Genomic DNA, 13,182 nt, shown 5'->3' on the forward strand with positions numbered 1-13,182 from the left:
ATTAGAATTAGAGGGCCAAAAGAGATGGCAATTATTGACCTATATAGATTTTTAAAAATATTTAGGGAAATTGAACATGTCGATTAATTAGCATTTCCTGGGAATAATTTTTAGAAAAGCATTGACTGAAAATTGGCTGTGAGATGGAAAAAGCAGGAGGAAGGTGGCAGATTTTAGTATTACAAAGCATATATTCATTCCACAAATACATATTAAGGGCCTACTATGTGGAAGGAACTATACAGCAATATAAAAATGATATGCCTCCACACGGAAATGACTGATAGTCCCCTTAAGGAACATACCATCCAGTGGGAGCCATTATTAAAAACCACATTCAGTTGACCTCTATGTTTTATGAAAACGAATTAGAATTTTGAAACATTTGTTTTGCATATTTTGCAGTCTTTATTTTTTACCCATCCGCAATGTAGTTCATGGATTTTGTAGCATGTTGTTTGTGTGTTTTGGCTTTCCTTAATCTTGTGTTTTTGCAGATTTTCATATTAGTATGCAGAAGTACTCACAGAGGTACACATTCCTCATGCACGGTAGAAATTCTGAAAATCTTGTTATCTAAAAATTTTATTTTTTGAAGTATTTTACATAGGCCGAATGTGGTATAAATCAAGTTTTTTTCCCATGGAAAATTATCATATTCTTTGTGCTGTATGAAGATCCTGGGGATATGTATGGGAAATAAAAGGGTCAGTATGAACCAACTTGTATGATAAGATTAAAGGAGAAGGAAGGGCTTAACCTGGAAACTTGGAAGCAGACTACTGTTAAACAGATTAATAAATCTGGAAAACTTTCTCTTTACCCCTTTTAAAAGAGGAAAGTGACTATTTTACCTTCAGAAATATGAGTAGATTATGGTGTAGGAAATTTTGATTCTGTTCTTATAAACTAGCTTTGATTTTTTTGAAACATAGAATAGCACTAATTTTTCTTTATTCTCTGTATATAACAAATTTCAGACCATGTGAAAGTAAATTACATTGAATTATAAATTCTAAACTTTAGTTGGAAACACTCTCAGATCGAGACACTTGGTTTTGGGGTGTGTATGTGTATGAAATATGAACAAAGAGAACCAATATACTAATAACAAGGCAACTTACAGATAGCATGTAGGATTTTAATTAGGTTCAGGGCTTTGTCATTTGCTATTATTGCTATATCTAAACTGGATTTTATTTTCTGCCAGTTACCAAGCAGTAATTCTTGTGTTGGACTTCTTGAATGGTTACTTTCAGTGCCATTTGTCATATGCTTCATACATTGCACACTTGAGGATTTTTATATCTAGTTTTTACCATTCGTGATCAGTCAGTGATTATTTTGGCAGTTACATGAAGAAGAGTATATAATAATACTAGTTTCAATTCGGTGGCATGGACACTTCTGAGAGTGAAAAGGAATGATGCTGCCTAAGAACAACAGGTTAAACCAAGACAGGCTCATACTAAGATATCATTCTGTGTGATGCTTTTGACTGCAAGTGATGAAAAACACAAGCTAAACTAGTTTAAACAGTAAGTAATATATATTGGTTTGTGTATGCAAAAAGCCCAGTGTTCGGGAGTCCTACAGGTATGATTTGGTGAGGACTCTGGCTTTGTCTATTTTCTAGACTCTGACTTCTGTGGCTGGTTTCCCTTATAATCGTTGGATGGTTGCCAGTAGCAATCTGGGCTATATTCTTCTATGATTAGCAGGATAGAGAAGCCTGAATAGAATGCGTCTTAAGCTTCATGGTTATTAGATACATCTGAGCTAATCTCTGTGACAAGAGGAATGTCATGTGCTGATTGTCTTAAATACAAGATATTTGAATATCACCGAGGCAAGGAGGACAGGATTGCTTTGATATTGTTAGACTAGTCAAAATCCATTCAGAAAACTGGTGTAGGGTCTGTCTGTTTGGGAAAGCAAGACTGCTAAAGCAAGAACGGGTGGAAGTTCGGGAAGCAACTACAAAGTTCAATGTGAAATGCAATGTCTTTGCTTATTCGCATTTTCCCTTATGCATCTGTTACTGAGTTCCTGCAAGAGCCTAACATACTGCAGACATGTTTTCTTCTAGTGAGAATTTCTAGTATGAAATGACTTAGCCTGGCAAGGGGAAAGGAAAAGAAAATTTACATCCCATTTTTCTTTAATTGTTGATTATCCTTTTTTTTTTTTTTTTAAACAGACTAATAGGGATGCCAAAGGAAAAATATGATCCTCCAGATCCTCGCAGAATTTATACCATCATGTCAGCAGAGGAGGTAGCCAATGGGAAAAAATCTCACTGGGCAGAATTAGAAATCTCGGGTGAGTGGAATCTGAAGCGTTTAATCCAGGATATAATAGCAATAATGAGCAAGAATTGAGTATTGTATTTATTCCTATGTTGTACATTTGTAATTAGATGAACTAATTGAGAAAATAAAAGATTCTGAGTACTGGTGTTTAATTTACCTGTGACTAAATATCTTTTTCCTGTTCTTTCTTTTGAAATAATACCTTGAGCCAGAGTTGGCATCTGAAATTGAGGACATTGGGAGTTTAGTTTCTGAGTAACCAGGTTCTTTGATATAATAGATTTAATTTTGGCTATTGCAGAGTAATTATTTTTGGAAATTGAAATCTTTGCCATTTTCCTATCATCCTAGAGTTGGCATAGTAGGAAGCTTAGAAGCTGTTGATTCCAAAAAATAACTATATTACATGACCTTTCATGTTTAGGATTTGTTCAGATAGAATATGATTCCTAAAAACTTACAGTCCTAGTGTAATAGTGAGAAAAAAATCAGACAAACTCAAGCTGAAAAACTCAAACTGCAAAATACCTAACCTAGTAATCCTCAAAAGTGTCAAAGTCATAAAAAAACAAGGAAAGACTGAGAAACTGTCACAGACCATAAGAGACTAGGGAGACATGATGACTAAATGCAAAATGGTATCTTGAATTGGATCTTATAACAAAAAGATGGAAAAACTGGTGAAATCCAATATAAAACCTGTACATTAGTAATGTACCAATAATGTACAAAAGTAATGTACTAATATTAGTTTCCTGGTTTTGACAAATGTATCATGATAATATAAGAAACTAACATTAGGGGAACTGGATGAGAGGTATACAGGAACTCTATATTATCTTGGTAGCTTTTCTATAAATCTAAAATTATTATAAAGTTAAAGGTTTATTAAAAATAGAATATAATTACTGTTTTTTGTTTATTAATTGGTATAATACAGATAATGTAGAATGTGATACCCCTGTGTCTCCCCCCCCCCCACAGGCTTTCATTGGGGAGCATTAAACCCACATTATAGTGTTAATATTAATAGCAAGAATTACCCGTATATTTAGCTTAAATGTAATCTGGTGGGTAAATGTTGGTAATCAGAAGAGTGAATATCAGCAGATCCTATTGGGCTAACCCAGGGTTTCTCAGTTAGGCACTGCTAACACTTAGGGCCAGACAGTTCTTTGTGGTTGGGGGCTGTTGTGTGCACTGTAGGTGATTTAGCAGCATTCCTGGTCTTTACCCACTAGATGCCAGTAGCACTCCTCTTTTTTTTTTTTTTTTTAAAGGACATTAATTTTAACTTCATTGTAGATATGATAATTGGAATTTTGAAATTTTTTAATGTTTATTTTTGAGAGAGACAGTGTGAGTGGGGGAGAGGCAGAGAGAGAGCTGTCAGTACAAATTCCCACATGGGGCCTGAACTCACAAACGGTGATATTATGACCTGAGCTGAAGTCGGATGCTTAACTGACTGAGCCACCTAGGCGCCTCATGATATTGGAATTTTGATAATGAAGATAGTTCTCCAGCAGTTTGGGTCCTTAATATGATAGTTAGCCACATATATGTTTAAATATAAGTTAATATTAACATGTTAATATATTAAGTATATGTTAAGTTTAAATACATATGAATATTAACATGAGATATTACCATTTTGTAAATAATTCCATTAAAACACACATGGGATAAAAGGTCGCTGTAATACATATCAGTGGACATCTTAGGGACTAATTTACATAAATTATAATTTTTTAAGCTGAAGTATAGTTAACACACATCGATACATTAGTTTCAGTTATACAGCATAGTGTTTAGCAGTATTCCCGGCCTCTACCAACTAGATGCCAGTAGCACTCCTCTGGTTTTGACAACGAAGAATGTCTCCAGAGTCCCAAAGTCCCTTGGGGAATAAAATCAAAATTGCCCCTGGTTGAGAACCACCTGATTAAATCCCAGGTAAGACTTAAATAAGTTTCTTTTACCACAGCCTCTCTTCACTTGAACACTTTCTTTCCTATTAAAATACAAAATCCTAGCTGGCACCTGAGCCTGATAATAGATAGCATGAAGGAACCTGTGACAGAACCCTGGACAGATCTGAGCTTGAGTTGACCGCTTGATAGCTATGTGAAAAGTAGCATTGACCATTTGACATTTTGTGGCCTCTATACACCTTCCACTGCTCTTTTAATCAAGATCTGTTGTTTCGAATGTGATATGTAATTAAATTCTATTTTACTTCTGTAAAGTTTATAAAATAATCTTCATATAAATTATTAAGATAATATCCCACTTTACAGCAGCTGCGGTTAGGTGATTTGCCCAGATCTATATAGCTAGTAAGCGGTAAAAATCAGGATTCTGAGATAGGTTTCCTGAATCTTTTCTAGTCCATCTGCTACAATAGCTGTCAGATGCTGACTGACTGATAAAGCTTAATGTGTGACCATTTCACTTGAGTATGTTGCACTTAATGCAAAATCTTAAACCAGAGTTGTCGATTGTAGCATCGAAAGCTGGGAACGATATCCCTTTTATGGGTAAAATGGTTTTCCTAATGGTCAATCTGATGTTGGTTCTAAATCATCGTAATTACTCTTGGTAATTTAAAGTTTGTAGAAGAGTCCAGGCCCAAAATATGGACAAACCTTGCACTATTATTTTTTGTGGAGTATGTAAGAAATACTTTCGTTAGGACTGTGCCTTAAAATAAAATTCAAGACTGTTCTGTCACAAAAGCTTAAGTCAGCCTGATGTTTTCCTTGAGAACTCAGCATCACCCTGACTCCAGGGGTCTCCTTATTATGCCACATCTCATTTAATACATGGGGAGTTCATGAGAAATAATGATTAGGCAAAAGTGACATGAAATTAAAGAACAGGTAGGTTTGGAAGCAGTCAAATGGCATTAATAGAAAACTAACCTCAAAGATGCAGTATCTGTATATTGCTGTCTCTTCTACCACTTTTTAGTCCTTGGAGGTTAGTCTTCATCCTGGGCCTAGAATTTAATGCTTCAATATTTTGCCTTTTAGGTAGAGTGCGGAGCTTAAGTACGTCACTTTGGTCATTGACACACTTGACAGCACTGCACCTAAATGACAATTACCTTAGTCGCATTCCACCTGATATTGCCAAGCTTCATAATCTGGTTTACCTGGATCTGTCATCCAATAAACTCAGAAGTTTACCAGCAGAACTAGGAAACATGGTGTCTCTCAGGTAAGGAAATATTACTGATATGATTCACTTTATAGAATTCTAAATTTACCAAATAAGAAAATGATGAGATATTACTCCTCTTACAGTAGGATTTTGGTATGCATTTGAAGATCAAATGATAAAAATTGTCTAAACAGGGCTTGAGGTGGCATCCGTTGAACATTTCCTTTCTTTCAATTTGAAGCTTTCTAAGTAGAAGTGTGCTTGTCTTACCAATTTCTTTTAACAGACTTGAGGTGGGTTGGGATTAAAATATTAGGTCTCGCTTTAGGCTCAAGCGTGTGATAAGATAATCATAAATAATTGAGAAAATACTCTGATCTTGTAAGTAAACTTCTGGGAACATACCTGTTTTATAAGGTGAAGTATACTTAAATGTCACAAGTCCTTAAGGAAACCTTAGAACTTGATAGTAAATGGATTTATTTCTTGTCCTTTAGGGTTCTTTAAGAATTTTTTCATAGGAAAAAATTTTGTAGGTCCCTTAAGACCTTGTATAAATGTTTTCAGTGTAGGCAGGTATTGTTTTTCTATGTTTATTTGCTAAGTGGTAATTTTTTTTTCTGGCTAAGTAGTGATATTTAAAATTGCTGTCATGTGTTTAAAATTAAACATTTATATTGTTTTAGAATCTTATTCCTTATTTTCTTAAAATACTTTTTAGTCATCTAATAATATGGCTGTTTATTTTTTCTGTAATCTGGCCAAAATTTCAAAATTATAAGCTTGGATCTTACCTATATTATCCTATTATCTGTATTATGCTTTATTTTCTGTGGTTATGTCCTATGTCAGTGATTGTTCATCATTGTATCTTAATGTGATTACAGTGTAATCAGTTATAAGAATTGATAAAGGTGATTGGTTGTTACATTTTTCTGTGGAATATACTGGATTCAAGGATACTGGTTGTCTTTGGATACAAAGAATATCTGTCACTTTGATTTGGGTAGGCATTTGAGTGAGATGAGAAAAGGGAATGGAGTTAGCCTGCGAATGATATGTAGTTCTTGCAGCTTTAGTAATCTGTGCTGGAGAATGAATAAATTATAGAAACATTGTTAACAGTTGTGGTAGTTACACATTTTGTACATTTTTTGGATTGAATGTGTCTTGCAAGTAAATATAACTCATGGTATGTTAGGGAAGGCTAAGAAAGTAATTGTAGATATTAATAAAGTTTGATATATTAAACTTTTTTCTTTTCTTTTTTTTTTGAACAGGGAATTGCTTTTAAATAACAATCTGTTACGGGTTTTGCCTTATGAACTTGGTCGGCTCTTCCAGCTACAAACTCTAGGTTTGAAAGGTGAGTGATGTTAGAAGATGACAGCGTTAACACTCACTGAGTATTGAGGTGTTGTGAGCCTTTTAAAGACAATTTTGGTTACAATATAGGTAAGGTTTTCGCATAATTTTGAGAATGTAATTATACTTTCTCTTGAAAGTAAAGTGGTTCTTCAGTATCAAATTGAGCTTCAGCATTTCATCATACTGCCATCATTTTAACAAATTTGTATGGGGAAAAATTTTAAATATATTTTATATTTAATTTTCTGTAAAATTCTTACATTTCTTAGAGGAGGTATTTTAAATTGACACTGTAGTTCCGCCTGCCACCCCACCTATAAAAGAATGACTTAATAGGGTAAACCCCAGGCAGAATATTCCATATCAGGTTTTGATAGAGTAGATAAAATTGCAGTGACATATTGTTTGTTATAAGAGAGAAAACAACAGTAAAGATGAACTATACCTAATGAGAATGATTGTTCTGAATAAAGTATATCAATCCAAGATAGATGTTCCTTTGATAATCTCATCTCAGGCAGTTTGGGATGAAAGTCATTCTCAATTCATATTAATACTGAAATTTGTTATAATAATCTCTTATGGCATAGCATAGGAGGAAGGGTTTATTTTGATTTTAGAGGACTAAATACAGATGTACTATATTGGTTAAATATTTTACTCTGTGCTCATGAGGAATGGACATTAATCAAAGCCTTATAAAGCAAACACTTCCTTATTTTATTTTCCTTCTTCAAAGACAATTTGAATCTCTGAGAACATGTTCTGTTTGCATTTGCTTATGTCATATTATGGAGTATTAAGAAAGAAGCTTGAATATGAATTGAAAGAATCCTGATATTATTGGTTGACATGACAGAAATAGTATTAGATTTCCTTGTATAGTTAATCTTTTGTAAATTAGATAATTATATGAGTGGTATGTCTTGTGTTTTTACTCTCTGTAGGACTTTTTTTTTGATATTTTTTATCCTATATGAAGAACCAGGGGATACTTATATCTAAAATATTTTCTTGAAGATTAACCCCAAGGCATTTCATATTTAACTGTTGGGACATTTCACCTTAATCTCTGTATGCTGAATCTTATTCTTATATGTTAGACTTGAAACAGTCATCCAGCTAGAATTGGAATGAGTGCAGGTCTGTTCTTCTCTATTAAAAAATATTATGAGGGCACTTGGGTGGCTAGTTGGTTAAGCATCCAACTCTTGATTTCGGCTCAGGACATGATCTCATGGTTTAAGATTTCATGGTTTAAGATTAACAGCATGGAGCCTGCTTGGGATCCTGTCTCTCCCTCTCTTTTTGTTCCTCTCCCATTTGTGCTTGTATGCTCTCTTGGTCTCTCTCTCTCTCAAAATAAACATTTAAAAAAAATTACAGAATGACTGTCATTTTTTATAATCTTATTAGACTCATGAAGTATGAAATTCACACTTTTGTACTGACCGTAGTAATTTTTTTGTCTCTAAGAATAACCATTGCTTCTTTTAACATCAATTAGAACAGCCATTTTTGGGGCACCTGGTGGCTCAGTCGGTTAAGTGTCTGACTTTGGCTCAGGTCATTGATCTCATGGTTCATGGGTTCGAGCCCTGCATCCGGTTCTGTGTTGATAGCTCAGAGCCTGGAGTCTGCTTCGGATTCTTCCTCCTTTCCTTTCCTTTCCTTTCCTTTCCTTTCCTTTCCTTTCCTTTCCTTTCCTTTCCTTTCCTTTCCTTTCCGTTCCGTTCCGTTCCGTTCTGTTCCGTTCCATTCCGTTCCGTTCTTTTTTCTGCCCCCCCCCCATGCTCTCTCAAAAATAAACAAACATTAAAAAAACTAAAACAACAACAAAAAAAAAACCCAAAACAGCCATTCTCCTCCTGCTAATATTGATGGAGAGCACATCAGTGACAAATGAATAATTTACTGTTGAACTCAGTGGATTTACCCTTTGTACAATGTGATGTTCCTGAAAACGCAAATATTCCCTATCTTACTGTTTCATACCTCATTCCATATTATCTCATGTAGAGACCTATTCCCATAAAATTTATACTAAGCATCAACTGAATGAATCATTCTGAATGTCTGTTATCTCTTTTGTCCTTCATCCATTTTACTAGTTAAAATCTTAGTCTTCCAAACTACTGTTTTTGGCTGGCCTTTGATCCTAGTGTCCTTTTGTTTACTGATTCGGATTTGTTAAAGTCTCTTCTTAGACCTCTAGTCCTTCAAATTGGGTACCAGCTCTGCCTCGTGAACTATCACTTAGCTTTGTTCATTCCTATGAATAAGTTTCTTTGTATTAAACTTCAGTTTGTTCTAAGGTAAATACCTATTTGCATTCCTTTTCTCTTTGCAAATCTATTATTCTGGTAGAGTACTACTTTCTCTTCAGGTGATCCAATACAGAAAAGCCAAGGACGTTTATTATGCTAAGGAAAATAGAAATAATCAGTCAAAGAAAGACAGATACCACTTGATTTCACTCATATCTGGGATTTGACAAACTTAACAGATGATCATAGGGGAAGAGAAGGAAAAATAAGATAAAAACAGAGAGAGGCAAACCATAAGAGGCTCTTAAATGCAGAGAACAAGGGCACCTGGGTGACTCAGTCTGTTGAGCATCTGATTTCGGCTCAGGTCATGATCTCCTGGTTTGTGTGTTCGAGCCCCATGTCCAGCTCTGTGCTGACAGCTCAGGGCCTGGAACCTGCTTCAGATTCTGTGTCTCTTTCTCTGTCTGCCTCTCCTCCACTCGCACTCTGTCTCTCTCAAAAGTAAAGAAACATAAAAAAAAAAAAAAAATTAAATGCAGAGAACCAAGTGAGGGTTGATGGGGGTGGGGTAAACAGGTGATGAGCATTAAGGAGGGGACTTGTCCGGATGAGCACTGAGTGTTATATGTAAGTGATGAATCACTAAATCCTACTCCTGAAGTCAAGACTACATTGTATGTTAACTAACTTGAGAATAAAAAAAGAAAAGAAACCCAGAGCCATTTCTGCTATCTTTCCAAAGTTTGAGATGGTAGAAACAGGATTGGTTTAGAAACAGGAATAAAATGTCCCTAATGAATGGTAGCTTTACATTCTTAGGAAGGTAAGACTTGAAATTTCCTAATCTGTTTTAGTACTCATAAAATGGCACTGTGTTTCCAGAAAAGGGAAGGGAGTGGAATGGAGCATTTATTTCACTTAGGGTAATACCCTCTAGGCCCATCCATGTTTTCACAAATGGCAAGATTTCATTCTTTTTTTATGGCTGAATACTGTTTCTATATGTATATGCCACATCTTCTTTATCCATTTACCTGTCAGTTCTCAACAGAGGTTATTTCCAGATCTTGGCTGTTGTAAGTAATGCTGCAGTAAACATAGGGTTGCACATATCTTTAAGGTCAGTTGATTTTTTTTAGTAGACAAACAACGTTGCATTAGTTTAAGGTGTACAACATATTAATTCAACTCTATATATTAAGTTGTGCTCACCTCAGTGTAGCTAGCATCTGTTACCATGTAACACTATTACAGTACCATTGACTATGTTCCCTGTGATGAACTTTTCATTCTCCTGACTTACCCGTTCTATGACTAGGAGCCTTTCCTCTTCACTCATTTTGTCCATTGGCAGTTATCTGGCAGCCATCACTTTGGTCTCTGTATTTATAGGTCTGATTCTGCTTTTTGTTTATTCATTTGTTTTCTTTTTTCTCTATGTAAGTGAAATCATGTGGTATTTGTATTTCTAACTTACCTAGGATAATACTTTCTATGCCTGTCACGTCACAAATGGCAAGATCTCTTATTTTTAATGGTTTAGTAATATTCTGTTATACACACACACACACACACACACACACACACACACACCCCGTCTTCTTTATCCATTCATTTATGGATGGATATTTGGGTTGCTTCCATATCTTGGCTATTTTAAATAATGTTGCAGTAAACATAGGGGTGTGTATATCTTTTTGAATTAGTGTTTTCATTTTCTGGTAAATGTGTAGAGATGGAATTATTGGATTGTACTAGATTTCTATGTAACTTTTTGAGGAACCTCTGTACTATTTTCCTGTTTAAAATTTTTAAAAATTTAAATCCAAGTTAGTTAACATATATGTAATAATGATTTCAGGAATAGAATTTAGTGATTCATTACTTACATATAACACCCAGTGCTCATCGCAGCATGTCCTCCCTAATGCCCCTTGTCCATTCGTCCACCCAACACCCCATCAGTAACCCTCAGGTTGTTCTCTGTATTTTAGAGGGTTTGTTTCCCTCTCTGTTTTTATATTATTTTTTGCTTCCCTTCCCTTATGTTCATCTATTTTGTGTCTTAAATTCCACATGAGTGAAATCACATATTTGTTTTTCTCTAACTTACTTCACTTAGCGTAATACACTGTAGTTCCATCCATGTTGTTGTAAATGGCAACATTTCATTCTTTTTCATTGCCAAGTAATATTCCAGTGTGTGTATACACACACACCACACCACACCATACATCTTTATCCATTCATTAGTCGATAGACATTTGGGCTCTTTCCATAATTTGGCTATTATTGATAGTTCTGCTATAAACATTGGGGTGCATTTGCCCCTCCAAATCAGCACTCTTGTATCTTTGGATAAGTACCTAGTCATGCAATTGCTGGGTGTAGGATAGTTCTATTTTTAATTTTTTGAGGAACCTCTATATTGTTTCCCAGAGTAGCGGCACCAGTTTGCATTCCCACCAGCAGTGCAAAAGCTTTCCTCTTTTTCTGCATCCTCACCAACATCTGTTGCTGCCTGAATTGTTCATTTTAGCCATTATGACAGGTGTGAAGCAGTATCTCATTTTGGTTTTGATTATTTCCCTGATGATGAGTGATGTTGAGCACCTTTTCATGTGTGTCTTAGCCGTCTGGATATCTTCTTTGGAAATGTGTCTATGTCTTTTGTCCATTTCTTCACTGGATTATTTGTTTCTTGGGTGTTGAGTTTATGTTCTTTATAGATTTTGGATACTAACCCTTTATCCGATACGTGATTTGCAAATAATCTTCTTTCATTCGGTTGGTTGCCTTTTAGTTTTGCTGATGGTTTCCTTTGCTGTGCAGAAGCTTTTTTTTTTTTTTTTTAATCATCTTGATGAGGTCCCAATAGTTCATTTTTGCTTTTGTTTCCCTTGCCTCCAGAGACATGTCAAGAAGTTGCTGTGGCCAAGGTCAAAGAGGTTGTTGCCTGTCTTCTCTACGGTTTTGATGACTTTCTGTGTTTCATTTAAGTCTTATCTATTTTGAATTTATTTTGTGTATGGTGTAAGAAAGTAGTCCATACATGTCTTCTGCTTGTTGCTGTCCCATTTTCCCAGCACCATTTGCTGAAGAGATGGTCTTTTTTCCATTGAATATTCTTTCCTGCTTTGTTAAAGATTAGTTGGACATACATTTGTGGGTGTATTTCTTTGTTCTCTATTCTGTTCCATTGACCTATATATCTGTTTTTGTGCCTGTACCATACTGTCTCAACGATTACAGCTTTGTAATAATATAGCTTGTAGTCTGGAATTGTGATACCTCCAGCTTCGGTTTTCTTTTTTAGGATTGCTTTGGCTATTCAGGGTCTTTTCTGGTTCCATACAAACTTTAGGATTGTTTGTTCTAGCTCTATGTAGAATGTTGGTGTTATTTTGATAGGGATTGCTCTGTACTGTGTTCCATAGTGGATGCACTAATTTACATTCCCACCAACAGTGTTAAAGGGTTCTCTTTTCTCCACATCCTTGCCAAAACTGGTTATTTCTTGTCTTTAGATACCAGCCATGCTGACTGGTGTGATGTGATAGCTCATTGTGGTTTTGATATGCATTTCTTTGATGACTATTGATGTTGAGCATCTTTTCATGTGTCTGTTGGCCTTCTGTATGTCTTTGGGAAAATGTCTTTTCACGTCCCCTGCCCATTTTTAATCAGTTTTTTTTTTTGGGGGGGGTGTGACTTGCAGAGTACTTTGTATACTTTGGATATGAAGCCTTCATAGATACAGCATTTACACATCTTCTCCCATTCATTAGATTGCTTTTTTGTTTCATTGATGGTTTCCTTCACTGTGCAAAAGCTTTTTAGTTTGATATAGTCCAGTTACTTAATTTTGCTTTTGTTTACGTTGCCTGAGGAGAGAGATTCAGAAAGATATTAAAACCAGTGCCCAGGACTTGACTGCCTTTGTTTTCCTTTAGGCATGCTGTGGCTTCTGGTCTTACATTGAGGTTATTAAACCATTTTGAGTTTATTTTTGTGTGTGGTGTGAGAAAGTGGACCAGTTTTATTCTTTTGCATGTACCTGTCCAGTA

At 35.3% G+C, this 13,182-nt stretch overlaps 1 protein-coding gene across 4 annotated transcripts in view; it reads left to right on the forward strand.

The window, feature by feature from the left end:
* The window catches only part of CNOT6L (CCR4-NOT transcription complex subunit 6 like), a 116,951-nt gene that overhangs the window by 41,927 nt on the left and 61,842 nt on the right, over positions 1–13,182 (forward strand). For all 4 annotated transcript variants that reach the window (XM_030313626.1, XM_030313627.1, XM_030313624.1 and 1 more), the window contains exons 2-4: positions 2,201–2,322; positions 5,348–5,534; positions 6,758–6,843. In XM_030313626.1, coding sequence (XP_030169486.1) covers positions 2,211–2,322; positions 5,348–5,534; positions 6,758–6,843 — 385 coding nt within the window. In that variant the 5' untranslated portion in view covers positions 2,201–2,210. The remainder of the gene's footprint in view (positions 1–2,200; positions 2,323–5,347; positions 5,535–6,757; positions 6,844–13,182) is intronic.

This window comes from Lynx canadensis, chromosome B1 (genome assembly GCF_007474595.2).
Source record: "Lynx canadensis isolate LIC74 chromosome B1, mLynCan4.pri.v2, whole genome shotgun sequence".
NCBI classification, from domain to species: Eukaryota; Metazoa; Chordata; class Mammalia; order Carnivora; family Felidae; genus Lynx; species Lynx canadensis.